General features: G+C 41.0%; 1 protein-coding gene across 2 annotated transcripts; it reads left to right on the forward strand.

The window, feature by feature from the left end:
- On the forward strand, positions 1-27,082 carry LOC140465020 (CD83 antigen-like). Of its 2 annotated transcripts, none has more exons than XM_072560809.1 (5): positions 1-102; positions 273-397; positions 3,610-3,838; positions 24,399-24,499; positions 24,921-27,082. In XM_072560809.1, exons 1-5 carry the CDS (start codon positions 45-47, stop codon positions 25,029-25,031), a joined length of 624 nt encoding a protein of 207 aa, XP_072416910.1. In that variant the 5' UTR covers positions 1-44; the 3' UTR covers positions 25,032-27,082. The 2 variants fall into 2 exon arrangements, with proteins under 2 accessions (XP_072416910.1, XP_072416909.1); XM_072560808.1 differs by having other exon boundaries at positions 2-102; positions 270-397.
- Positions 27,083-27,774: the final 692 nt, after the last annotated feature.

Consider the following 27,774-nt stretch of genomic DNA (forward strand, 5'->3'; position numbering starts at 1 on the left):
CAACGGGAACACGATTTCTTTTCAGTCTGGTCGCCGCTCTGAACATGGGTTTGCTACCCGGCTCCAATCCGAAGCGACTTCTGCTTCTGATATTCCAGCCAGGTACATTTCAAATTCATCCCTGGAAGTCGGAGTTGGATTTATTTACTCTGGAATGCTACAGATGTTTCTTGCATCTTTCACCAAGTGTGTGACTCGCTGCTTTTACTCAACTAACAGCTGCTATGCAATATATTTGATGTTTTAGCCTGTGATGTTTCTTGTTTTAGCAGTGCTGTTCTATCTGGGTGCAGAAGCTGTAACAGAAGTATTTGTCAGGTTGGGTGACATGGCAAAGCTGCCCTGTGATGCTCCAGGTCAATCTCAAGTCCAGTACAGAGCGCTCAGCTGGTACAAGGTAAAGAAGCTTTCCTGTTACATTGTAGACTAAGTTTATAGCACGTAAAACAGCCGGACTTTGGGCAGTTGAGGCAGTTGTGGTGAGATGTTTCTTGTGTATTTGCACACCGACACATCAAGAATGAAAAGAAAAGGCAAGTTGAGAACAAATGATTTACCCACTTAATTACACCACACCTGAATCTCCTCCCACTTTTGACCCTTGTGCCTAGAGGGACAAAGGATATTTCCCTGCCCATCTACATAGAGAAAGCTCAACACTTCTGTCAGGAACCTGGGCACAGTTGTCTAGATGTCCCACAAATAGTACCATACCACCATTAGACAGGTGATTGTATAGTTTCTGCAGTCTATATTGCCTGGAACAGCTTTGTAATGTACCCCAGCAATTTGTCATCTTCATTGCTTGCTCCACTACTTCACCACCACTGGGCAGCAGGCCATGCAGCAGTTGGTTTTAACAAAATAATTCATGGTCTTCAAGCCATTTCTAATTATGCATTTAACATTGGACTGGGGACAGTTCACTGGCATACACTAATCACACAGAATTGTTTAAGAAAGATTAACAATTTTAGAATATCATTATTGTCTTTCTAAACAGCCAGTGAGTTACTTTTGGGTTACTGCAGTGAGTCGCTGCTGTGATCAGGAGAATTATGGGTCCAATTGTAAACAACAGATCTCATAGTGAAAACTTTGTCAATATATTTTTTGGTAATGTCAACAGGGGGAATTTTAATCCAGACAGTTAGAAAAGAATCCCTACAGTGTGGAAACAGGCCACCCGGACCCAGTCCCCTATGCTATTGCCCTACATTTACCTCTGAGTAATGTACCTAACTTACACATCCCTGAACACTATGGCCAATTCTCCTAGCCAGCGAATTTTTGTGACTGTGGGAGGAAACTGGGGTACCGGAGGAAACTCATACAGACATGGGGAGAATGTTGCCTGAAGCTGGAATCGAACTCAGGTGCTGTGAGGTAGTAGTGCTAACCATGCCACCCAGTTGAGCCAAGTAATGATAGAGGATCTTTTACTTCCACCTAGCTAGATGGAGCTTTTGATTAACATGCAAATCTCTGAACCTTGAAAGGGAGAAATGTACCATCATGAAGTGAGCTGGGAAGAGATCACTGATAAACCAGGGACGTGGTAAATAAAGAAAATTTTAATCAGGTGGGGGTGATTTTAGCTTGGAAATCCCAGAAAATAAATATCCTTCCACCATACTCAGCTTTGTTTACTTTTAAACTCAAGGAGTAAATGGAAATATATGAACAAGATTTTTAATATATAATTCCTAAACTAACAAAAATACTTTTATATTTTAGACTGAAATCAAAATGAAATGCATCATGCAATTTCGTCGTGTCATGATGAGTCAAAGGGCGTATTATTTAAATTATTTGCCTTCTGGAAATGGAAGTAAATTTTACTGTGAATTTTAGCTTTACTTTGGGTTTTTCCCCTATTACACCCTCTCTGCTTAGTTTCCACGGGTCATCACCAGCTTGAGGCTAATCTTCTCGAAAAAGTAGCAATATTTGTCTCTCAAACAAAATAACCCAAAACGTACTATTCATTTATCTAGTGTTGGGTTTGAGCAAAACAACAGCAATTAAGAAATCTAGATTACTAAATTGTAAATTCAATTCCAGTGGAGTCCTGGCAAGTTTTATCTCTTTTCAAGTGTTTGTTACTTCATTACACTGACAACCGTTTTAATATATCTCTCCAAATCTTGAATACATTACATTCTACAAGGTAGTAACTGAAAAATTGATAAACAACTTAAAAGTACTGTGTGTATAAATGTTGCGTTTTGACATTGTTTGTTGTTGTTACTCGCACTGTCACATATCCATCTTAAGAATTGGGTGGCATGGTGGCTCAGTGGTTAGCACTGTTGCCTTACAGCACCAGCGACCCAGGTTTGATTCCAGCACTGGGTCTGTGGGGAGTTTGCACATTCTCCTCATGTCTGCGTGGGTTTCTTCCGGGTGCCCCAGTTTATTCCCACAGTCCAAAGATGTGCAGGTCAGGTGGGTTGCTCATGGGAAATGCAGCTTTGCAGGGATAGGGTGAGGGGGGGTGAGTCTGGGTGGAATACTCTTAGGAGGGTTAGTGTGGACTCAATGGGTCGAATGGTCTGTTTTCATTTTGTGGGGATTCCATAATTCTGTGAATTAGCTACTTAACAATCCCGACTGCGTCTTGATTGGAACTTCCTGAGTTACTACCTTGTAGAATGTAATGTGTTCAAGATTTGGAGAGATATGTTAAAACGGTTGTCAGTGTAATGAAGTAACAGACACTTGAAATTGAATTAAAGAGATAAAACTTGTCAGGACTCCACTGGAATTGAACTTACAATTTAGTAATCTAGATTTCTTAATTGCTGTTGTTTTGCTCAAACCCAACACTAGATAAATGAATAGTACGTTTTGGGTTATTTTGTTTGAGAGACAAATATTGCTACTTTTTCGAGAAGATTAACCTCAAGCTGGTGATGACCTGTGGAAACTAAGCAGAGAGGGTGTAATAGGGGAAAAACCCAAAGTAAAGCTAAAATTCACAGTAAAATTTACTTCCATTTCCAGAAGGCAAATAATTTAAATAATACGTCCTTTGACTCATCATGACACGACGAAATTGCATGATGCATTTCATTTTGATTTCAGACCAGAAGGATCAAGAAGCTTGATATGCAGTGAGCAGGTGGTTTGGCAAGCGCAATTGGTAGTGACTAGGAGTGGGAAGGGAGGCATGCAGAAGGATTGAGAGGAGGTGACCAGGTAGCATAGGAAAAGTGGTGAATGCAAGGATTAAAGCACGGTAGAGAAGGTAAGTGGGAGGCTTGAGGGATGGGAGAGGATTTGAGGCGAATTAAGTGGAAGAGTTAGCATATTTCTTTTGTGCTTGTTCATTTATTTTTAAAACTATTTCATTTACAAATATTCTGAGTGAGCAATTAGCATTCTTCAATTTACAAGTTAATGATTTTTTTTTGATGAGATAGACCTAATTACAATTGTTACATTAGTTGTAATGGAAAATTATATTCACTTAACATTGCTTGCATAAAATCGAATTTTGTGTTAAGCGAGGAAATTTTGTGTAATTCCAATCATAAATAGTTTCCATGAAAAGATATAGCACTGTTTGATTCTCTGTGATTTATATACATTTTAATGTTTTCCAAGGTAGCTGCTGATGGGTTCAGTTTATCAGGAATTATGCGAAGGGATTTCAAACAGAACATTGTCTGGAGGTATTTGGGTTTCAATGGATCCGTCGAGGTTAATTCTACCAGTCCGTATTTCTTGACAATTTACAACGTCTCCAGTGAAGATTTGGGAATGTACCAGTGTATCATTTGGGCACCGCTTGGAGAGCAAAACATAGACGGAAATGTGAAACTTCAAAAAATAAGTTAGTATCTTATCAAAAGTTAAAGATAGCATGTTGTTAGACAAACAGTACTGAATATTCTTTTTCCATTCTTCTTTTATCACATCGGTATCATAGATGAGGGTTTGTGAACGAATACTCCTGAAGCAGAGCTTTGTTTGATAGAAATACCAATCAGGTACTGGTGAGAAATTCTATCCATGGATGGAAAATTCAATGGGAGATGTTGACTTTCATACTCAAAATGTCTTATGCTGTCCCACAACATAAAACCCTTTTCAATGGGTGCTAATTCAGCCATCATATCTTCATTTGCACTTTATTAACTGGCTAGCAGCTTACAGACAGGGTCTAAAATTTGTTTCTGGTTCTATTTCTTTCTCCAGATGTTTCCTGATCTGTTGTGTATTGACAGTATTTTTGTTTTGATTTTGTACCAAGCAATTCATCTAGAAATGCTTCAAAGTGGTGCTGGATACTTCCCACATTAATTCCTTTGATGTCAGTTAGTAAACTTACGCAGCTCACCTTAAAAGTAAAGTATATTGGATGCTAGGCATCTGAAATAAAAACACTAAGTGTTGGATGAACTCAAAGCGTCTGGCAGCATCTGTGGAATGAGAAACAGAAATAACTGTTTCTTGCCATATACATACAAGAACAGGTCAAAGGCTAGGAATCCTACAGTGAATAACTTACCTCATGACCCCTCAAATCTTGCCTACCATTTGCACAAGTCAGGAGTGTGATGGAATACTCCCCACTTGCCTGGGTGAGTGCAGCTCCAACAACACTCAAGAAGCTTGACATCATCCAGGACAAAGCTTCCTTGATTGGCACCATATCCACAAATATTCAGTCACTCCAACATTGACGCTCATTAGCAGCAGTGTGTGCTGTCCATGAGATATACCAGAAATTCACCAAAGATCCCTAGATAGCATGACCACTTCCATCTAGAAGGAAAAGAGCAGCAGATACATGGGAACAACTTGCAAATTCCCCTCCATACCACTCACAATCCAGACTTGGAAATATATGGCCACCATTGTCACTGAGTCAAATTCCTGAAATTAACTCCTAAAGGGCATGTGATCTATACTGGTTCATGAAGGCAGCTCAACACCACCTTCTTGAGGACAACTAGTGAGGCGCAATGAAGGCTGGCTCAATCCACGCCCACCGAATAAAAATCCAATATGACTTCTCAGGAATTGAAAGGGGTTTGCACTGTAAAGAGAGGGGAGGAGATAATCAAAATAGAGGACAGAGTTCATGGTTTTTGAGCTCAATGTTGAGTCCTGATGGATAGAAAGTGGAAAATGAGGTGCTGTTCTCCAAGTTAAGTGAAGTCAATGGATTCAAGCAGTGTTTTGAACTTTTAACTCAGGTGTTTACTTGTAATTTGCCCCACCAGAAGTTTTGATGAAACCATAAGTGGGCAGTGATACCCAGGAATAATGTATTCTCTATCATCACACCATCAGAATGGAATGTCATAATGTTGCAATATAGAAATCCTCCCCAAAAGATTTCTTGTAACAACCAAGTGAGAAAGGATATACTAGGTTCCTCTTTTCAACCCTCTCTGTTAATCACAGTTAAGTTTTAAATTCCTTTTCGCCTGAGATTGTATATTTCTCCTATTAAAATGCAGTTAATTATTTTTTATTGTAAGCAATAAGGGATTAATCAAAAGACTTTCTAGAATGAAGGAAATCAATGATATTACCTGCTAACCCCATGAAAAACAATAAAAATGCAACATCAATTTCATTCAGTTACTTGTTTTCTCTCACATACGGCAGAGGGGTAAAATCCAATATGAAGGAAGATAAAAGAAAATAAATTTTAAGAGTCCTTTAATTGTTTTTGAGATACAAGGTTTAAACCTGAGGTCAAGGTGGATTCACTGGTTTCTTGAACGTAGTCATCAGTAGCGAATGTTGCAACTTTTAAATATTCTCAGCTCCCTAATGTTCCTTATCTGTGGTTATTTCCACAGGAAGCAGGCCATTTCTAAGAGAGAGAAATAAATATAGCAGCTTCCCCCTCACATATCCCCAGAATGTCCCTTGGAACACAGACTCTACTGTGTATTTCTAAGGGTTTTTTTTAGTGTAACTGCCTATGATAGCCATGGTATCACTGCCTGTACTTTGCATTTGGTAATGTCTTCCTGAGAAGATTTTGATGGTTTTCTGGATTGTACAGAGTCTCTCTTTTTAAGTGCCCCCTTCACTCCTCCAATGTTAATTCTGTTGTTATTTTAACTACATCTTGAAGTGGTTTTGCGTTTCTAAGTATTTTACCTTGTCTTAATTTAACTTGTAACAGCTCCAATCAGTTGGAAGTTTTAAAATATTATATCTTCAAACGTACGGATGTATAGCCTGTGTCACTCTACCCCAAAAACAATAGATACCTCAAACATGACTGATAAGAGATCAAAGAGTTTGAGACAATTCATGTCAAGTCTGGTGACTTGCAGGGACTGGGTGGGCAGATAAATGCAAAACTTCTGAAGGTACTCAGGTAGTATCTGTCCAGAACATGCATCATTTGACATTTCAGCTATCAACCACTCTTTGGAACTGAGCAATAATATAGTCTTTATTGCAACCAAACATTGAAACTCTCTCAACCTCAGTGCTCCATTAGTAACAGCAGATTAAATTGATGTTATGAATTCCTTCTGACCTTGGGCAGTCAATAATACTTGAGAAAATTTGCTCTCCCTCTCCTTTTTATGGGGCAATTGAGTCAACCTCTATACGGTCCCTTTGATATGTGCAGAGAAAAACAATCTTCAGTTGTTGTTCAATAACAATTTATCACAAGCAATAAGAGGAGCTCAATTTACCTCCTCAATCTGTGACTGGTCATATCTGTGACTACTTTCACTATTCTGTCCCTTCCTCTTTTGTTGATAAAGACATTTGTTTTTAAAAATCTCATTTTGTTTTTGAAGTAAGTGTACAATGCTGATAAAGCAGTCTTTTACATATTTAGTGTTTGCAAATAACTTTCCTTGACTCAAAATCTCTTCACCTGCCACAAAATCAGAACTAGTTGATAATTACACCACTTACTGACAGTTCTAGAATTCTTTGCTTTGTTCTTCAGCTGCTGCATTGCTTTTTATTTCAGGCTTGTCAAATTTGTATATGCTATTTTTATTCACCGTTTTGTGCAAAACATTTTGTGTCTCAACATTACATCTGTTTCAATGAGGAAACATCTATGGAGAGAGCCAATCCTTCCTGCATCTTGAAGGCAATGTACGTGACCACACAGTTGATTTCCCTGGTTTGAATTTAATCAGTTATCTTTGAGTTTCTGCTGCATCTCATGCCAACGATAGTCTAACCAATCAGACCCTCTTCTCATACTATATAAATTGTTCTTTCCTTTTGATTTGTTTTCCTCATTTCATTCCAGATGAATAAGGGCCAAAAAGCTTCAACTCCACATCTCCTTGTAGCCATGTTTTAGTTTGGTTACCAAGCCAATGATTTGAACTTAGTAATGAAGAAGCAGTGTCAGAAGAGGTTGATATATTGCAGAGGGCAAATATTGACTTTGTTATGTGCTGAGGACTTTGAATTTATACCATGAAGGCCACAGCTACGTTCAGCATTTAATTCAGAGGATAACCTCAGTCACCTGGAAGGGCTGTCTCTGGTGCTAGCCAAAGACGGTTCATGCTGTATTCAAGATGCTATTACAGATGTACTATTACAGATGGGAACAGACTCATCCATGTCTACTGCAAAGGCAAATCAACAATTTCAGAGATAGAAACAATTTTGTTTCATTAGTAAATGTAGAAAATGTTGGAAATACCATAGAGAGAGAATCAAAGTTAAGGGGCTGGATTTGACCAGCCCTTTGGTGATGGATGAGGAGGTGGAGAGCTGGTAAAATGATGTTGGAGAGTGTACAGAGTTAAAGCCAACATCTAGTACCTGGAAGATCAATTTAACATTTGGTGATTTGTGGCAATTAAAACAATTAATTCCCAGCCCTGTTATCACTTTACTGGCAAGGGAAGAATTACTGCACCTTGGAGAGGTGATCAGTGTAAGCTCAGTCGTGCTAACAGCTGGTAAATTAGGCAGTAGCCTCTATTATGGACAGTATAAACACACTCACACACACTCTCTTACACAATTACTCACACACACACACACACATATTCACACACTCAGACACTTACACACACACTCTCACTCTCTCTCACACATGCCCACATACACATGCTCACACACATACGCTCACACAAACACACACTCACACACACACTAACACACACACTCACACTCAGACACTTACACACACACTCTCACTCTCTCTCACACACATCCACACCACCACTCACACAAACATGCTCATACACACACACACTAACACACACTCATACACATACACTAACACAGACACACACACACATTCACACGAACACTAACACACACACACACACACTAACACACAGACTCGCACACACACTCACACACGCACTCACACAATGTATCCTTTTCTTTATTGTTTACTCTCAGCAATGGTCACCACAATGGCCTGGCAGCTGTGAGGTCGGTCACCCTCCTCCATGGGGCAGCAGGCACCCACTGGTAAGTTACTGACTCAGGATCCCCCTTTTTGGGCCTGGCAGTGATTTTTTTTCATCTGCAGGAACAACTCAACCCAAGGTTTTAGTTTGATGATCTTTTATCAAAATTGGAAGAGGTTAGCAATGTAGCGGTTCTTTAAAAATGTACTGGAGCAGCAAATGGTTTGCTGCGGGGTGGCAGTGGAAAGCAGGGCACAATACAATTAAAGGGAAAGTCTATGATCAGTGGAGTTATTAAATCATGAGACATAGTTGTGCAAGGCAGAGGGGGCTGGCAATGTTGTGGCATAATGATAGCATTCTTATCTCTGAGCCAGAAAACCTGGTTTCAAGTCCCACCTGTTCCAGAGGTGTGTAATACCATCTCTGAACAGGTTGATTAAAAATTACTAAAAGTTGAGCACAACAATTCTGTAAGTAGCAACATTAAAATTATTATCTGTACCTGTTGTCATATATATTTGGAGCAGTGGATAAGATCTGAGACTACTGAAGTCATGGAGTTCAGAAGGTAGTCATCTGTTGAGTTGTAAACCCTGTTATCCAGTGCTCCTGTGGGTTTTCTCACAGTAGAAAATATAATTGGAGAGTACAAGGCTGAACGTGGTTGTTTTAAATAATTTCCTGCGATGTTGTTTATGTATATGGTGTACACAGTCTGCTCCTATCCCATTAGCTTCTGCATTCCTAAATGAAAGTCATATTGAATGATGGTTTGCTCAACTAGGAACCTCTGAGGAAGTGATGGGTGGATAGTCACACCATACGATGGTTTGATTTGATTTATTATTGTCACTTGACTGTGAAACAGTGAACAGTATTGTTTTACGTGCTATGCAGGCAAATCATATTTTACATAAGTATATCAAGATAATAGAACCAAATGTAGAATATAGGGTTACAGCTCCAGAGAGGACTCATCAAAAGTCTGGTGACAGCAGGGAAGAAGCTGTTCTTGAATCTGTGTAACTGGGCAGAGTGGTTCACATAGCAAACTGTGATCCATTGGATACGTTGCTTTCCATGGTGCATCTATAAAAATTGGTAACAGTCATTTTGGACATGCTGAAATTCCTTAGCCTTCTGAGGAAGTAGAAACTTTTGTGTGCTTTCTTGACTGTAGCATCAACATGGATGGACCAGGACAGATTGTTGGTGATTGGGACTTGAAGGTCATGACCATCTCTGCTGTAACACCATTGATACAGGTCCTCCACTCCACTTCCTGAAGTCAATTACCTGCTCCTTTCTTCTGTTGATATTGAGGGAGAGATCGTTGTCTTTACACTATACCAGGAAGCTCTCTATCTCTTTCCTGTACTCTGTCTCGTCATTGTTTAAGATCTGAGCCACTCTGGTGGTCTCATCACCAAAACTGTAAATGGAGTTAGAGTTGAGTTTGGCCAGACAGTCAGGAGTGTATAAGGAGTTTAATAAGGGGCTGTGTACATAGCCTTGTGCTGCACCAGTATTGAGGATTATCTTGGAGGAGGTGTTGTCACCCGTCCTTACTGATTGCCGTCCATGTGTCAGGATCTTAAGTTGCAGAGAGGGGAGCAGAGTCATAGGACTCAGAGACTGGAGATGGGTTTGCTTGGAATTAAAGTGTTGAGGGTGGAGATAAAATCAATAACCAGGAGTCTGTCTTTGTTATCCAGATGTTCTAGGGATGAGTGTAGGAACAGGGAGATGGTGTCTGTTGTGGACCTGTTGTGATGGTGGGCAAATTGTAGTGGGTCAAGGCCACCTGGGAGGCTGGAATTGATGGGTGCTATTACTAACCTCTTGAAGCACTTTATAATCTTGGATATCAGAGCCACTGGGCAGGAATCATTAAAGCACGCTGCCAGATTTTACTTTGGCACCAGGGTGATAATGGACTTCTTGAAACAGGTGGGAACCTCAGATTGGAGTAAGGAAAGGTGTGGTCATCTAAAAAAAATTTGGAATGCTGTTTACCTGCAAGGAATGGACAATTATGTCCAGGTCTTTGCCATCAACAGCTGGCTTCTAGGCTCAGTTACTTATTCAGTTTTTGAGATATTCTGTGATGGTCAGGGTTTGAAGCCTTTCCATGGTATCTTCACAAGAGATTTGCTTATATTGGACCATGTAAAATCACCTCTGAGCGAATAATGACTGAGATTAATTATTGGTGGAAATCAATTTCAGTGCATTATGGGTTTGAGAGATGGAGGTGTTTATCTTTTAGATAAATGACTCATAGAACATAGAACATTACAGCACAGCCCTTCCGTCCTTAATGTTGCTCTGACCTGTGAGACCAATCTAACCTACACTATTCCATTCTCATCCATATACCTACGCAATGACCATTTAAATGCACATAAAGTTGACGAGTCTACTACTGTTGCAGGCAGTGCATCCCACGCCCCTCTACTTTCTGAGTAAAGCAATTACCTCTGACACCTGTCCTATATCTATCACTGTTCTATTTAAAGCTATGTCCCCCTGTGCTAGCCAACACCATCCGAGGAAAAAAGCTCTCCCTGTCCACCCTATCTAACCCTCTGATTATCTTATATGACTCAATTAAGTTACATCTCAACCTTCTTCTCTCTAACAAAAACAGCCTCAAGTCTCTCAACCTTTCCTCATCAGACTTTCCCTCCATACCAGGCAACATCCTATTGAATCTCCTCTGAATCCTTTCCAAAGCTTCCACATCCTTCCTATAATATGGTGACCAGAACTGTACACAAAATTCCAAGTGCGGCCATACCAGAGTTCTGTACAGCTGCAGCATGACCTCATGGCTCCAAAACATGATCCCCCTACTAATAAGAACTAACACATCATATGCCTTCTTAACAACCCTATCAACCTTGGTAGCAACTTTCAGGGATCAATGTACATGGACACAGAGACCTCTCTGCTCATCTACAATACCAAGAATCTTACAATTAGCCCAGTACTCTGCATTCCTGTTACTCCTTCCAAAGTGAATCACCTCACACTTTCCTGCATTAAATTCCATTTGCCACCTCTCAGCCCAGCTCTGTAGCTTATCTATGTCCCTCTGTAACCTAGAACATCCTTTGACACTATCCACAGCTCTATCAACCTTGTGTCATCTGCAAATTTACTAACCCATCCTTCTGCACCCTCATCCAGGTCATTCATAAAAATGACAAACAGCAGTAGACCCAAAACAGATCTCTGCGTTACACCACTAGTAACTGAACTTCAGGATGAACATTTCCCATCAACCAACACCCTCTGTCTTCTTTCATGATTTGAAGATGCTGGTGTTGGACTGGGGTGTACAAAGTTAAAAATCACACAACACCAGATTATAGTCCAACAGGTTTAATTGGAAGCACACTAGCTTTCGGAGCATCGCTCCTTCATCAGGTCTTCTTTCAGCTAGCCAATTTCTGATCCAAACAGCTAAAACGCCCTCAATCCCATTACTCCACATTTTGTGCAGTAGTCTACCATGGGGAATCTTATCAAAAGCCTTAATGGAATCCATATGGAAGATTGGTGGAGTTGTGGACAGTGAGGAGGGCTGTTGTCGGCTGCAAAGGGACTTAGATATGATGCAGAGCTGGGCTGAGGAGTGGCAGATGGAGTTCAACCCTGTCAAGTGTGAGGTTGTCCATTTTGGAAGGACAAATAAGAATGCGGAATACAGGGTTAACGGTAGGGTTCTTAGTAAGGTGGAGGAGCAGAGGGATCTTGGGGTCTATGTTCATAGCTCTTTGAAAGTTGCCACTCAGGTGGATAGAGCTTGTAAGAAGGCCTATGGTATATTAGCGTTCATTAGCAGAGGGATTGAATTCAAGAGTCGTGAAGTGATGTTGCAGCTGTACAGGACTTTGGTAAGGCCACATTTGGAGTACTGTGTGCAGTTCTGGTCGCCTCACTTTAGGAAAGATGTGGAAGCTTTGGAGAGGGTGCACAGAAGATTTACCAGGATGTTGCCTGGAATGCAGAATAGGTCGTACGAGGATAGGTTGAGAGTGCTAGGCCTTTTCTCACTGGAACGGCGAAGGATAAGGGTTGACTTGATAGAGGTTTATAAGATGATCAGGGGAATAGATAGAGTAGACAGTCAGAGACTTTTTCCCCAGGTACAACAGAGTGTTACAAGGGGACATATATTTAAGGTGAAGGTTAGAAGGTATGGGGGGGAATGTCAGGGGTAGGTTCTTTACCCAGAGGGTGGTGGGGGCATGGAATGCGCTGCCTGTGGGAGTGGCAGAGTCAGAATCATTGGCGACCTTTAAGCGGCAATTGGATAGGTATGTGGATAGGTGCTTAAGCTAGGACAAATGTTCGGCACAACATCGTGGGCCGAAGGGCCTGTTCTGTGCTGAATTGTTCTATGTTCTATATTCTATGTTCTATATACACTACATCAATGGTTTTACCCTCATCCACCTGTTTGGTCACCTTCTCAAAGAACTCAATAAGGTTTGTGAGGCACGACCTACCCTTCACAAAACCATGCTGACTATCTCTAGTCAACTTATTCCTCTCTAGATGATTATAAATCCTATCTCTTATAATGTTTTCTAATACTTTACCTACAACCAAAGTAAGGCTTACTGGTCTATAATTACCAGGGTTGTCTCTATTCCCCTTCTTGAACAAGGGGACAGCATTTGCTATCCTCCGGTCTTCTGGCACTATTCCTGTAGACCATAACAACCTTAAGGTCAAAGCCATAGGCATGGCAATCTCCTCCCTGGCTTCTCAGAGAATCCTTGGATAAATCCCATCCAGCCCAGAGGGCATATCTATTTTCACACTTTCCAGAATTTCTAACACCTCCTCCTTGTGAACCTCAATCACAACTAATCTAGTAGCCTACATCTCAGTATTCTCCTCAACAATACTGTCTTTTTCCACTGTGAAAAATGATGAAAAATATTCATTTAGCTCTTCCCCTATCTCCTCTGACTCCATGGACAATTTCTCACTACAATTCTTGATTGGGCCTATTCTTACTCTAGTCATTCTTGTATCCCTTAGTTACCTTTGGAAGCTTTAGGGTTTTCCCTGATCCTATCTGCCACCAAATTCTCATGTCCGCTCCTTGCTCATTTTAGCTATCCCTTCAGGTCTTTCCTGGCTACCTTGTAACTCTCAACCTCCCTAACTGAGCCTTTACATCTCATCCTAACATAAGTCTTCTTCTTCCCCTTGACAAGAGATTCAACTTTCTTAGCAAACCATGGCTCCTGCGCTCGACAACTTCTTCCCTGTCTGCCCGTAGTAGCTATTCCTTGAATAAGCTCCACATTTCTATTGTGCACATTTCCTGCAGTTTCCTTTCCCACCCTATGCATCCTAAATCTTGTCTAATCGCATCATAATGGTCTTTCCCCAGTTGTAACTCTTGCCCTCTGGTGTACACCTATCCCTTTCCATTGCTAAAGTAAATATAACTGAATTGTAGTCACTGTCACCAAAGTGCTCACCTACTTCCAAATCTTACACCTGGCCAGGTCATTACCAAGTACCAAATCTAATGTGGCCTCGCCCCTTGTTGGCCTGTGTACATACTGTGTCAGGAAACCATCCTGCACACATTGGACAAAAACTGACCCATCTAAAGTACTTGAACTATCATATTCCCGGTCAATATTTGGGAAGTTGAAGTCCTCCATGTCAACTACCCTGTCACTCTTGCTCCTATCGAGAATCATCTTTGCTATCCTTTAAATCTATGACAGTGCTATGACAGTCACTTCAGGGTACCATATGAGAAAATCAGCGAAAGGCCCATGGATTCTGCAAGATTTTCTTTTCAGCTCTCTTACTTTACATTTCGGCAACTTCACTTCAAGATTTGATTCAGTCAGTTTTCATCTCTGCCTGACCCTGCCATGAACACAGCAAGTTCTTAGCGACAGACCCAACCTGGATAGACACAGTCATTAGGGCTGGCCTTGGAGAAGTCATTTCTGGTTACTGCAGTGTGATTTTTGGCAAGTGTTAGATTTAATTAGTTCATGCGCTCTCTTGAATGCTCTTCTTGCAAAGTCGCTGTCATTTTTTACTTTATTTCTTTTGAGAGCAACAGGATTAATATATACACAGTATGTTCCACAAATACATAGAAACAGCGAATACAGCCAATGCGATTCACCATAAGAAGCACAACACAACAGAAAGATTCAGAAAGATGTCATAGCAACAAGAAAGAACCATAGCAACATGGAGACCCAAAGTACAACAGTTCACTGTTATTTGTCACTTTGCACTGAATCAATTTGGAAATCTTTTATGACTCACATACTGGATATTTATGAGCTTGTGTGGAACCAGGGCAAACTTCCACTAAATTTGATTTGTAATCTGCTTAGAATTTTGTGACACAAATATGTTCTGCTGCAAATACAAATCCAATTTGATAACCTATTCCTTATTTTCAGTAGTACAGCTCATTCTCTCATGCTCTGCTGAAGATTAGGTGGAAGTTGTCTGATGATCATATTAAATCTGAAAATTTAATAAGAATTTCAGAATTTTTTCAGATGATCTTATTAAATGGCTGAAAAGGGCCAATTAGTTCACTTTTATAGCAACATATGAGTCTCTATTTGTACAATATACTGAGAACAAGTGAATTAATCATCGTATTTTTTCAATCAACAGAAGCAAAAGTGCAATTTCCCTTGAGGGCAAGCTAGCTTATGTTGTTTTTCACCAGTGAAACAATTCACTAAACAATTTATTAAGAGCTGACAGCCAATAAATGTTGAGGATCTTGCCCTATCAAAGGCCTCATCAGTGGCTAAATGGGTTAGCAAAAGCTGCCAGCCAACCAAATACCAATAGCTTTGGATTTCTAAAACCCATCAGTCAAGGCCATCCCCTCAGTTTTGTTCTCCCTACGGGATGGAGCCAGCAGAGAGACAGGGTTTGGAGACAAGATAGGCCCAGGGATTTTAGCTCACAACCTCACCTGCCTCTGTGTCTCCGATGGCCTCCAGGTTGTGCTAGTTGGTCCCCTCCCACAATTCAACAGGTTACTATGGTTTTCCAATAAGGGAACTAGCTATTGTTTTAACCTGCCAGAGAGGTAGGTAGTCAAGGAGGTGCTCATTTGACGCCATTATGTGACCATTAATTGACTAATTACAGGTTTAATTGCTGCTGAGTTGAGAAAGTCACCCATGCCCTGTATGTAATTGCAGAGTGAGAACAGCAGCTGAGTTTCTCTCCAGGATAAACCTTCCAATTACTTCCCTTTCTCACCAACTCCAGGAAGTGGAAAATTTCACTCAAGGTTTCAATGGAAACCTCCATGATTTCTATTGATTACTCACTATAAAGAAGACTGGACAATCAGTTTTCACACATGTAAGGAGGCATTTCAGAGTTATAGATGCAAAAGATAAGAAACAGAAACGGACCCTTTGGTCCAACTCATCCATGCTGACCAAATATCCTAAATAAGTTTAGTCCCATTTTCAGCACTTGGCCCATATCCCTCTAACCCCTTCCTATTCATATACCCATCCAAATGCCTTTTAAATGTTGTAATTGTACCAGCCTCCACCATATGTTCTGGCAGCTCATTCAATACACATGAAAAAGTTGTCCCTTAGGTCCCTCTCAAATCTTTCCCCTCTCACCTTAAAACTATGCCCTCTAGTTTTGGACTCTCCTACCCTGAGGAAAAGACCTTGTCTATTCACCCTATCCATGCCTGTCATGACCTTATAAATCACTGTAAGGTCACCCCTCAGCCTATGACGCTCCAGGTAAAATAGCCCCAGTCTATTCAGTCACTTCCTATAGCTCAAACCTCCCAACCCTGGCAACATACTAATTAAACATTTTAACAGGAGCAGGTTGTTAAAGCAGAAACTATTCAAGCCTGCTTCACCACTCCATCAAATCAGTTGTATTTTCCCACCTTTGTTTCTTGTCCGTTGTTATCATTACCTTAAAAAACTCTATTGATCTGGATCTTGACAGCTCCAGTTGTCACAGCATTCAGACCTTTTGGGGGAGCAGTTTAAAGATCTTCTGTCCTTTGTGTGCAAAAGTCTCCCTGAATCACAATACAAATAACCTTCTGCATTTAGAACAGGACTCAAGGCTTCCCAAAGTTGGAGTTGAGACCCCATGTGGGGTTGTGAGCTGAAATGTTGGGATTGTGTGCTCTGAAGCAGCAATGCGCCCCATTGCTCTGACTGAGTTATAACAGTGTGCTCCCACTAACAGGCACGGCTCCTTGTGCTCTCAATTCACATTTAGGATCTAAAACCCAAAATGGGGTCACAGTGGAAGAGGTGAGGGAAGCACTGAGAAAGAGTGGCAAAAACAGAAATTGCTGGAAAAGCTCAGCAGGTCTGGCAGCATCTGTGGAGAGAAATTAGAGTTAAATTTTCAGGAGCTCAAGTTCTGAGGAAGGGTCATTGGATCCGAAACGTTAACCCTGATTTCTCTCCACAGATGCTGCCAGACCTGCTGAGCTTTTCCAGCAATTTCTGTTTTTGTTTCTGATAAACAGCATTTGCAATTCTTTCATTTTTCTTTATTTTATGAGGAAAAGTAGACTATTTTCCCCCTCGAGATTTGTCCACAATTCAACATAATCATGGATGATCCTTTTACCTCAAGTCCACTTTGCTGCCCACCTCCTTATTTTAAAAAATGGTTTGTGAGACATGGGAGTTGCTGGCTGCCCAGAATGTACTTGCGAAGCCCTTGCGAAGGTGATTGTGATCTAACGTTTTGAATTTCTGCAATCCATGTGTTGCAGGTAGACCCACAGTGCCGTTAGGAATTTCCAGATTTTGACCTAGTGATAGAGAAAAAAATGACGATATATTTCCAAGTCAGGATGGTGAGTGACTTGGAGGGAAACTTGCAGGTGGTGGTGTTCTTATGTATCTGCTGCCCTTGTCTTTCTAGATGTAAGTGATTGTGGGTTTGACAGGTGTTGTCTAAGGATCTTTGGTGAATTCTGCAGTGCATCTTGTAGTTAGAGCACGCAGCTGCTACTGAGTGTCAGTAGTGAAGGGAAAGGATACTTGTGGATGTGATGCCAATCAAGCGGGCTGCTTTTCCCTGGATGGTGTCAAGCTTCTTGAATGTTGTTGGAGCTGCACCTATCCAGACAAGTGGGGAGAATTCCAACACATTCCTTTCTTATGCCTTGTAGGTAGTGGACAGGCTTTGGGGAGTCAGGAGGTGAGTTATTTGCCATAGTATTCCTAGCCTGTGACCTGCTTTTGTAGCCACTGTGTTTAAATGGTGAGTGCAGTTGATTTTCTGATTAATAGTTACCCCAGGATGGTAATAGTGGTGTATTCAGTGATGGTAATAGCATTCAATATCAAGGAGACTACCTTGAGTAACTACTGCAGTGGAGTGGGGATGACTGACCTCTAACAACCACTGCCATGATCCTACGTGTCAGGTATGTCTCCAACCAACTTGTCCTCGATTCCCATTGATTTCAGTTTTGCGAGGGCTCCTTGATGCCACACTTGTTTGAATGTGGCCTTGATGTCAAGGGCTGTCACTCTCACTTCACCTCTTGAATTCAGCTGTTTTGTCCAAGATTGAGCAAAGGCTATAATGAGGTCAGGAGCTAGGTGACCCTGGAGGAACCTAAACTGGGCATCTGTTAGTGACATCTTCCATCACTTTGCTGGTGATCAAGAGTAGACCGATGAGGCAGAATTGGCTGGGTTGTATTTGTCCGGCTTTTCATGTGAAGTGAGGACTGCAGATGCTGGAGACCAGAGTTGAAAAATGTGGTGCTGGAAAAACACAGCAGGCCAGGCAGCATCCGAGGAGCAGGAGAATCGACATTTCGGGCATAAGCCCTTCTTCATGTACAGGACCTACGTAGACAATTTTACACATTGTTGGGTAGATGCCAGTTTTGTAACTATACTGGAAGAGCCTGGTTAGGGGAGCAGCAAGTTCTGGAGCATAAGTCTTCAGTACTATTTCTGGAATGTTGTCAGGGCCCATAGCCTTTGCAGTGTCCAGTGCCTCCAACTATTTCTTGATATTGCATGGAGTGAATCGAATTGGCTGAAGAGTGGTATCTGTAATGTTGGGGACCACTGGAGGAGGCCAGTGAGACCATATCCGCTGATTTCCTGAAAAATTAAAATATATCTATCCATTTCCATCTTAAATGTACTTTTGGGTGTCCACAATTCTCTTGGTGTAAACAGATCCAAAGATTCACAACTCTGAGTTAAGAACATTTTCATCATCTTATTCCTAAATGATTGGCCATTAACCTGACCTGTAGCCCTATGGCCTAGGTTCCCCAGTCAGTGGAAGCAACTTTCTAGTGTTTACCTGGTCAAGCCCCTTCAGAATCGTGTATGTTTCAATGAGATTGCTTCTCATTCTTCTAAGCTTTAAAGAGTATAGAGCTAAGTTACTCAGCCTTTCATCAAAGGGCAACTCTCTCATCCAGAAAGAAACTAATCTGGTGAAGTTTTCCTCTACTGCCTCCAAGGCAAGTATATTCTTCCTTAGATATGGTGACCAAAACTGCTCACAGTATTCCAGGTGTTGTTGCACCAAACTGCTGTAATACAATTGTAACAAAACTTACTTGTTCTTCTATTCCAATCTCCTTGCAGTGGAAGAACAACTTGCCATTTGCCTTCCTAATTGCTTACTGTACCTGGATGCAGACTTTGTGTTCCTTTGTATAAGTGGATACAAATCCTTCTAAACAACAGTTAAAAGTTTTGGGCCTTGGAGATTTCCCTCCCTGCAGGCCGTCATTTCAACTATTTGCTTCGAGAACTTTCCTAAAAGTACTTTAAAAATGCAAGTTGTTGTGTCTTTCTACAAGTCATGATCACTGTGGTCATGGCAACATCAGTTGGCGAAGGCTGCAGCGTGTGAGACAATTGGGATGTGGCCTTGGTAGGAACTTTGTTGTATGCAGTTTTATGTAAGTGGTGTTTTCTATGGGCTCTGTCAGGGTATTTATAGGTTAGCTGAATTTCCAGTGAGATTTCCTTTCTGTTTTTGAACTACTTGCGATTAGTTATGGTGAGGGAGTTGCCATGGTTACAATTGGTATTCAACTGTGAGCATGAACACACTGCTGTTTGATTTAGTTTCAGCTAAATAATTCTGAATTCTATGTTTTTGATGTGGATCTTCCATGATCTTTTTTTCCTTTGCTAACTTTGCTCGGATTTTATCTTCTGAAAGCCTTCACCACACACCTTTCATAATCCTCATTCTCGCAATGAAAAGCACTGATAATATTATTATAGACAATAGACAATAGTTGCAGGAGTAGGCCATTCAGCCCTTCAAGCCAGCACAACCATTCATTATGATCATGGCTGATCATCCACAATCAGTATCCTGTTCCTGCCTTATCCCCATAACTCTTGATTCCACTATCTTTAATAGCTCTATCCATCTCTTTCTTGAAAGTATCCAGAGACTTGGCCTCCTCTACCTTCTGGGGTAGAGTGTTCCATATATCCACCATTCTCTGGGTGAAGAGATTTCTCCTTAACTCTGTTCTAAATGGCTACCCCTTATTTTTAAACTGTCCTCTGGTTCTGGACTCACCCATCAGCAGAAACATGTTTCTTGCCTCCAGAGTGTCCAATCCTTTAATAATCTTATACGTATCAATCAGAACCACTCTCATCCTTCTAAACACAAATGTAGACAAGCCCAGTTTTCCAATCTTTCAACACATGATAGTCCCGCCATTCCAGGAATTGACCTTGTGAACCTACGCTGCATTCCCTCAATAGCCAGAATGTCCTTCCTCAAATTTGGAAACCAAAATTGCACACAGTATTTCAGGTGTGGTCTCACCAGGGCCCTGTACAGCTGCAGAAGAACCTCTTTGCTCCTATACTCAATCCCTCTTGTTATGAAGGCCAGCATGCTATTAGCCTTCTTCACTACCTGCTGTACCTGCATGCTTGCTTTCATTGACCGATATACAAGAACACCTAGGTCTCAATATACTGCCCCTTTACCTAACTTGACTCAATTTAGATAGTAATCTGCCTTCCTGTTCTTGCCACCAAAGCGGATAACCACTTTATCCACATTAAACTGCATCTGCCATGCATCTGTCCACTCACCTAACCTGTCCAATTCACCCTGTAATCTCATAACATCCTCCTTACATTTCACCCTGCCACCCAGCTTTGTGTCATCAGCAAATTTGCTAATATTACTTTTAATGCCTTCATCTATATCATTAATGTATATTGTAAACAGATGCGGTCCCAGCACCGAACCTTGTGGTACCCCACTGGTCATTCCGAAAGGGTCCTGGTCATAATGGTTAGGTTAGCCACAAAATAGTACAAGGAGCAATCTAGAGTAAAAGTACTCAATTAGAGGAGGGTCAATTTCATTGGAGTGAAAAGGTGAGATTGTGATAGAGTGATAATGTCACTGGACCAGTAATCCAGAAACTCTGGATAATGTTCTGAAGTTATGAATTTGAATCTCATATGATAGGTGGTGGAATCTGAATTGCATTGAAAAGAATTATGGAGTTAAAAATAGGTCCAATAATAACTATTGTCATGAAACCCATCTGGTTGGCTAATGTCCTTTAGTCTGCCATTCTTACTTGGTCTGTCTCACATGTGACTTCAGAACCACAGCAACGTGGTTGACACTTAATCACCTTCGGAAATGGCCGAAAACGAACCAATTATAGGAAAACTGGGATGGGCAATAAATTCCACCTTGCCAGCAAAAACCATGTCCCACACAAAAGGTTTAGAAAATGCAGTGAGAATGGGTCAGGCTCAAGTCTGTTGAAATGGAAGATGGCAGACAAAACTGCAACTTTACGGATTAAATATTTGAGACAATTCCCAAAAATAGGAAAGGTGGAACAACCAGAGCTAGTGCTCATTGAATGATGAACCTAAGATGAAGAAAATGGGTGCTTATGACAGATGTCAGGTTAATAATTCAACAATTGAGAACCAGGCTGACTAGACTCAGTTCAGAGAGGTACAGAGAAAGGCAGAATTCTGAGGGACAAAGATATTGTATGAGAAAATTCCAGCAGCTAACACAAAAGGGAATCAAAAACATATAAATGGGATTATTTAGGAATTAAAACAGTGCCCTCAAATGATGCAGAGAGTATGGCTAAGGGTTTAAATGTACACTTTGCAACTTTCTTTAACAATGAAGATGCCAAATTCATGTTGAACGAGAAGGTAGTGAAATGTTTGATCAAGAGGAGATATTAGAAAGGCTGTCTATATTTAAAATTGATTAGTCACCAGGACAGGAAATTTGCAAGTCAAAACAGGTGTAAGCATGGTACAACGTGCAGCTATTAAATTTAATTCTTGTCATGGAAAAGCTTTTGGAAATGAACAAGTTGATGTTAATGGAATAAAATGGAGAATGGCAACATGGTGATAAAATTGGTTGAGTAGCAAGAAATTACTTGGGGACGGCACAGTGGCTCATTGGTTAGCACGGCTGCCTCACAGCACCAGGGTCCCAAGTTCAATTCCAGCTTTGAGTGACTGTCTATGTGGAGTTTGCACATTCTCCCCGTGTCTGCGTGGGTTTCCTCCGGGTGCTCCAGTTTCCTCCCACAGTCCAAAGATGTGCAGGTCAGGTAGATTGGCCATGCTAAATTGCCCTTGGTGTTAGGTGCATTAGTCAGAGGGAAATGGGTCTGAGTGGGTTACTCTTCGGCGGGGCGGTGTGGACTTGTTGGGTCGAAGGGCCTGGTTCCACACTGTAGGGAATCTAATCTCAAACAGAAATTAGTGGCAAGCTTTCAGGACTGTAGGAAAATATGCAAAATATTCTAGGGCTGCTGCTTTTCATGATTGAGTGAATTTGTGGTAGGCAAGTTTACAACTGACACAAAAAATAAGTAGAAAGGCAACTGGTGAGGATGACATTGTCTGCAGAGGGATATGGTCAGGTTAAGCGAGTGGTCAAAAACTTGGTAGTTGGTATATAATGTGGGAAATTGTGAGATTATATACTTTGGCAGGAAGAATAGAGGAACCAAATGTTATTTAAATTGAGAAAGACTGCAGAAAGTTACAGAACAGGGGATTTAACATCTTTGTACATGAATCACAAACAGTTAGCATCCACTTTCAGTGAGTAATAGGGAAAGCAAATGGAATGTTAGCCTTCATTTCAAAGGGAATGGAACTTCTAAAACTGTATATGACACTGCAGGCCTGTTGTGTGAACTACTGTGAATACTGTGCACAATTTGGATACTTCTCTAAGGAAAGATGCAGTGACATTGGAGGCAGTCCAGAGAAGTTTCATTAGGCTGATACCAGGTATGGAGGGTCTGTCTTATGAGGAGAGTTTAAGTGGGCCGGGTCTGGACACATTGGAGTTTAGAAGAATGAGAGGAAATCTTATTGAAACCTTCAAGATTCTTAGGGAACTTGACAGGGTCGGTGCAGGAAGATTGTTTCCCCTTGGGGAACAGTCTAGGACCGAAGGGAACATTCTCAGAGTAGCACATTTAAGACAGAGATAAGGAGGAATTTCTTCTTTCAAAGGGTATTGAGTCTGTGGAATTCTTTACTGCAGAGTGCTGTCAAGGCTTGTCTGTTAAATATGTTCAATACTGAGAAAGACTTGAAATCAAGGCTTATGGGGAAAAGGCAGTTGAGAATTGTAAAGTCAGCCATGATCTCATTGAATGTGGAACAGACATGAAGGGCTGAATGTCATATTTCTTCTTCTATGTCATATGGTTGAATGCTGTGCCTGTAGAATTTGTTTTGAAGACCGACTGATTTGAGGAAGCTGGGGTAGTTCTTCTTAGAAAAGGATCCTTGGAAGAGAATTAATCAGATGTGTTCAGGATCATGAAGGGTCTGGACAGAGTTGACAGGGAGAAACCTATTCTCTTCTGTGGAATGACAAGAATCTGAAGATTCTGGATTAGTGGTGCTGGAAGAGCACAGCAGTTCAGGCAGCATCCAAGTAGCTTCGAAATCGACGTTTCGGGCAAAAGCCCTTAATCAGGAATAAAGGCAGTGAGCCTGAAGCGTGGAGAATCTGAAGATATCAGTTTAAGATGAATGGCAAAAGGAACAACAGCAATGTGAGGAAGAACTTTAACCTCATGAGTGGCTAAAATTTGCAAGGGTTGCTGAGAGTGTGGTCAAAGCAGATTCCACTGTGGCTTTGGATAATTAATCAAACTCAGCTGCAATTGCAGAAAGCCCACAGGACTGACTTTATCCATTCTATGGTACCTCACCCATTTGACAATTAGTCAGGTAACAGTAAATGGTGTCAAGTGTTTCAGCAATGGATGGGGTGGTAACTAATCCCACCCTCACCTGATAATTATTTGGTGGCTCAGTTGGTGGTGCTTTGAGTTAGAACAATGTGGTTTCAAGGTTCATTCAAAGACATGAGATCAGTTTCTCAGTATAGATTGAGAATAAAGGTGTGAAGAAATCTGAGGGGCTATTTTTCTCTGGAGCATCAGAGGCTGAGGTGTGACCTTAAAGATGTTTATAAAATCACGAGGGGCACGGTGAGGGTGAGTAGCCAAGGTCTTTTTAGCAGGATAGGGGAGTTCAAAATTGGAGGATATAGGTTTAAGGTGAAAGGGGAAAGCTTTAAAAGGGACCTGAGGAGCAGCTTTTTCAAACAGAGGATGGTGCATGTATAGAATGAGCTGTCAGAGGAGATAGTGAGTTGAGTACATTTACAGTACTTAAAAGGCATCTGGATGGGTACATGAATAGAAAGGGTTTAGAGGGACAAGGGCCAAATGCTGGCAAATGGGACTAGATCACTTTGGGATATCTGGAGAGTGTGGACAAGTTGGATGGAAGTATCTGTTTCTGTGCTGTATAATTCGATGACTTCATATAGCTCAATTACTCACTAACCCCTCATTTGTATGTATAAACATGTATTTACGACATTAGATACTGGAATGACTGATTTTTTATTTTAATACAGGTGAATCTAACCAGTTTGAAGGAATAACCAGGAATATGCTGATATTCATTGTAATGGCAATGTGTCTGCCTCCCATTCTATGCGTGTACCTTGTATACAAAGTAAGTTACATTTTATTTGTTTGAATGAAAGGTGTCACTCAGACTGTGGGTGGTAAGAACAAGGGAGAGATGATTGATTATCTTGCTTGAGGGACACCACATGGCATCATCATCATCAGATAAGGCCAAGAGGGAGGTCTCTTTGAACAACTGCAGTTGGTATCAGGATGAAACCCAGGCTCATATCCCTCTAAACCCTTCCTATTCATGTACCCACAGAGACCATGAGACAGGACTGTTACTGAGAGCAGAAACCTGCAGAACTGCTGCCCTTCCATGGTGGCAAAGTACAACTGCTATGATTAAAATGAAACAAATATTCTCAAGATCATAACTTTGGAATGGAGTTGAGCTTTAAAATGAATCTGGTTAAAATATGTTTTTAAGTTTCGTATGTTGTGATTTTCTTTCTCCTTTCCAGAAGTATTCCGGAGGAATAGAAACCTGTGAAAAAGAAATGAGCAAGACAGTGAAGAGTTATTCATGGCCGTTTGGCAACAATGTGCTCTCTTATACTAATAGTCAGTGTTGAAGCTCTGGCAGACTGAAACCTAAACATGGGGGACCCATAGTCTCAACTCTGGATTGCACTGAGTAGCATAAGTCTATTGAAGGCTGCATACATTGACGGGACGAAAGGCTTTCTCTCTGAGACTGAAATAAGATTGAACATTCTCAATGCAGCTCACAACATTATGGCCTAGATTTTCTACTTCTGTAACACTTCAGGGATACAAATGCAAAAGCTCTGAACTACCAGACCATGAATTTCCAACCACCGAAAGGCAATCAGGATTTCCTGCTGTGTGCTGAGAAGTGGAAAACCTAGACCAATCTTTCCCCCAATTAATATAAAGTTGGCAATTTCAATACTACAGCCTAGTTCCTGCTGATTGGTTTTGTCTCAATTCATTCCTGAACAATGTTCCCTCCAATTTTCTCACCAGCTGCCTGGGCCTCTGGGACCCTTGCGCAGCAGTGACTTCTAGAACCGGAAGTCAATGCCATGATTAGTGTATTGATGCTGATCACCACGTGTGGAACATTGATTGGCTGCATCTGCACAACTGTTGATCCTGAGGTCACGAGCTTCTCCCAAAACCTGGAGCTCGGACCGTACGCTCTCAGGCTCATGTGCATATACAGAGAAACTCGATTATCCAAAAGACACAGGCAGGGAGTATTTTGTTTGGTTAATTGAATTCCAGATAATCGAAATTCCGGATAATATTGTTTAGCCAAGCATCAGGACCTTGCGATCTTGCCGAATAATCCAATATTCAGATAATCGAGGTTCCCCTGTAATGACTAACTGCATAAACTGTAGAGGAAACCATTGTATGCAGACAGGAAAAATAACTTCACATTTTGGGATATATTTTTGAGTTCAACATTAGTGATGCAAATGTTTTCATGCTGGAGTTCATCAGCAAAAAAAAAGCGAAGTTGGCATTTCTCTCTGCCCGTGGTTCTGGACTGGCTTAAGTATTGACAACAAAAGACGATTATATTATATTGTGATCAGAAGACTACCACACATGATGGAAACCCGAAATGAGATGGAAGAATGCAGCAAATGCAAGAATGAGTGGTTGAGTTGATGATAATAATATAAAATTAACCGACGAACTGCAGATGCTGGAAATCTGAGACTGTGAAAGAAAATGCTGGAGAAATTCAGCAGATTGGGTAGTACCTGTGAAGAGAAAAACACAGTTAACATTTCAAGTCCAGTGACACTTCATCAGTTCCGTTGTTCTCTGCACAGGTGTTGCTAGACCTGCTGAGATTCTCCAGCACCGTCTGTTTTTGTGAACTGATCATTTTCTCTGGAGCTTTTATTTAATGGAAAAAGTCTGCATTGTTTAATTGATGATACCTGGCTGAACTGTGTGTGAAATACACCAAGGAAGATTAGCTCTCAGATATCCTGATTAACAGGGAAATATTTGATGTGGTTGTGATAGGTTTGCTATCAGTTACTATAAAGGGGCAAAAATGACTACGACAGTTAGAAGAAGGCCCAGGTTCAGACAGTCTGGACATTGTAAGTATTCCAGTCAAACTGTAGTGATCTTGATATGGATGGAGTCCATTGTCAGAGGTAAGGTCAGGAATGGCTGACATCTTTCATGGACCAACAGTTCTCACCAGAAGGATCAACTTTTGGAGGATTGTAAGTTCAAATTCAAGGGGTATTGGAGCTAAGAGGCTATGATAACTTAAGAGTAAAAACCAATTCCAGGGGTTTGGGTCCGAATTGAGTAATGTTTGGACAGTAAAGTGAGGTTTGGCTAATGGATTAGCTAATTCGGCATGGTGTATGATTCTGAAATGTACTGGCCTAGAAATTCAGCAAACGTTTTACTGCCAAAGAACTTGTGAGCCTAAAAACTGAATGTGCCAGCATTGTAGTATGGAATGTCTGATCCTACAAGTTAAGTGGTAAGTAAGGGTAATGGGAGCCACATGTAATTGAGCAGGAATTGTGGTTGCTTTAGTGGCTAATGCTACCACTAGGTGGAGCAGCATATGTACATGCATACAATTATAATAATAAAAACAAATCGTTGTCCAGACAAATGCAGATACTGATCACATTGACTCCCTGATATCAATCTTCAACTAGAATGACTAGTGCAATTTCCTACATAACCTTTAAAACGATGTTACCATTCCACTCCTAGCCCTGAAGAAAAGTATTTATTACTTCAGGCAGTTTTGAAGAGGGGTCACTGGACCTAGAACTGTTGAGTTTTTCCAGCAATTTTTGTTTCTGTTTCTAATTTCCAACATCTGCAGTTACTTTGGCTTTCATTTACTACGTATTCCTTGGTTTAAAGTAGCACAAGAGAATCATGAGAGGCGAACAGGGATAATATTCATGTTAGATGCACATTTGATTTTGGGGGTGGTGTTAGTCAAGGTGTCAGGGGAGTAATGGAGTGGTAGGGTCAGTTGTGTTAGAATAAGTTTTCATCGAACATTTTCCTGGGTACACACACAGGAAAATACTGCAGAACTGTCTGGACTCTCCAACTCTAACTCCAAGGGAGATTGACAATCACAGAGGGTCCGGGGTGCAGAGGTTCTATCGATTAGATGTTTAAGCTTTTCAGGCACTTCCCATATAGATCCACGCATCACCAAGTCCTCAGGGTCCTTACTAATATCCTGAATGATTAGTGTCTGATGCTCAAGAGATTTGGCAAAATAATTAGCTGGAGTTACTATTGGTTAACTACTCTGATCAAATTACACATTTAATATTTGAT

This window comes from Chiloscyllium punctatum, chromosome 41 (genome assembly GCF_047496795.1).
Source record: "Chiloscyllium punctatum isolate Juve2018m chromosome 41, sChiPun1.3, whole genome shotgun sequence".
NCBI classification, from domain to species: Eukaryota; Metazoa; Chordata; class Chondrichthyes; order Orectolobiformes; family Hemiscylliidae; genus Chiloscyllium; species Chiloscyllium punctatum.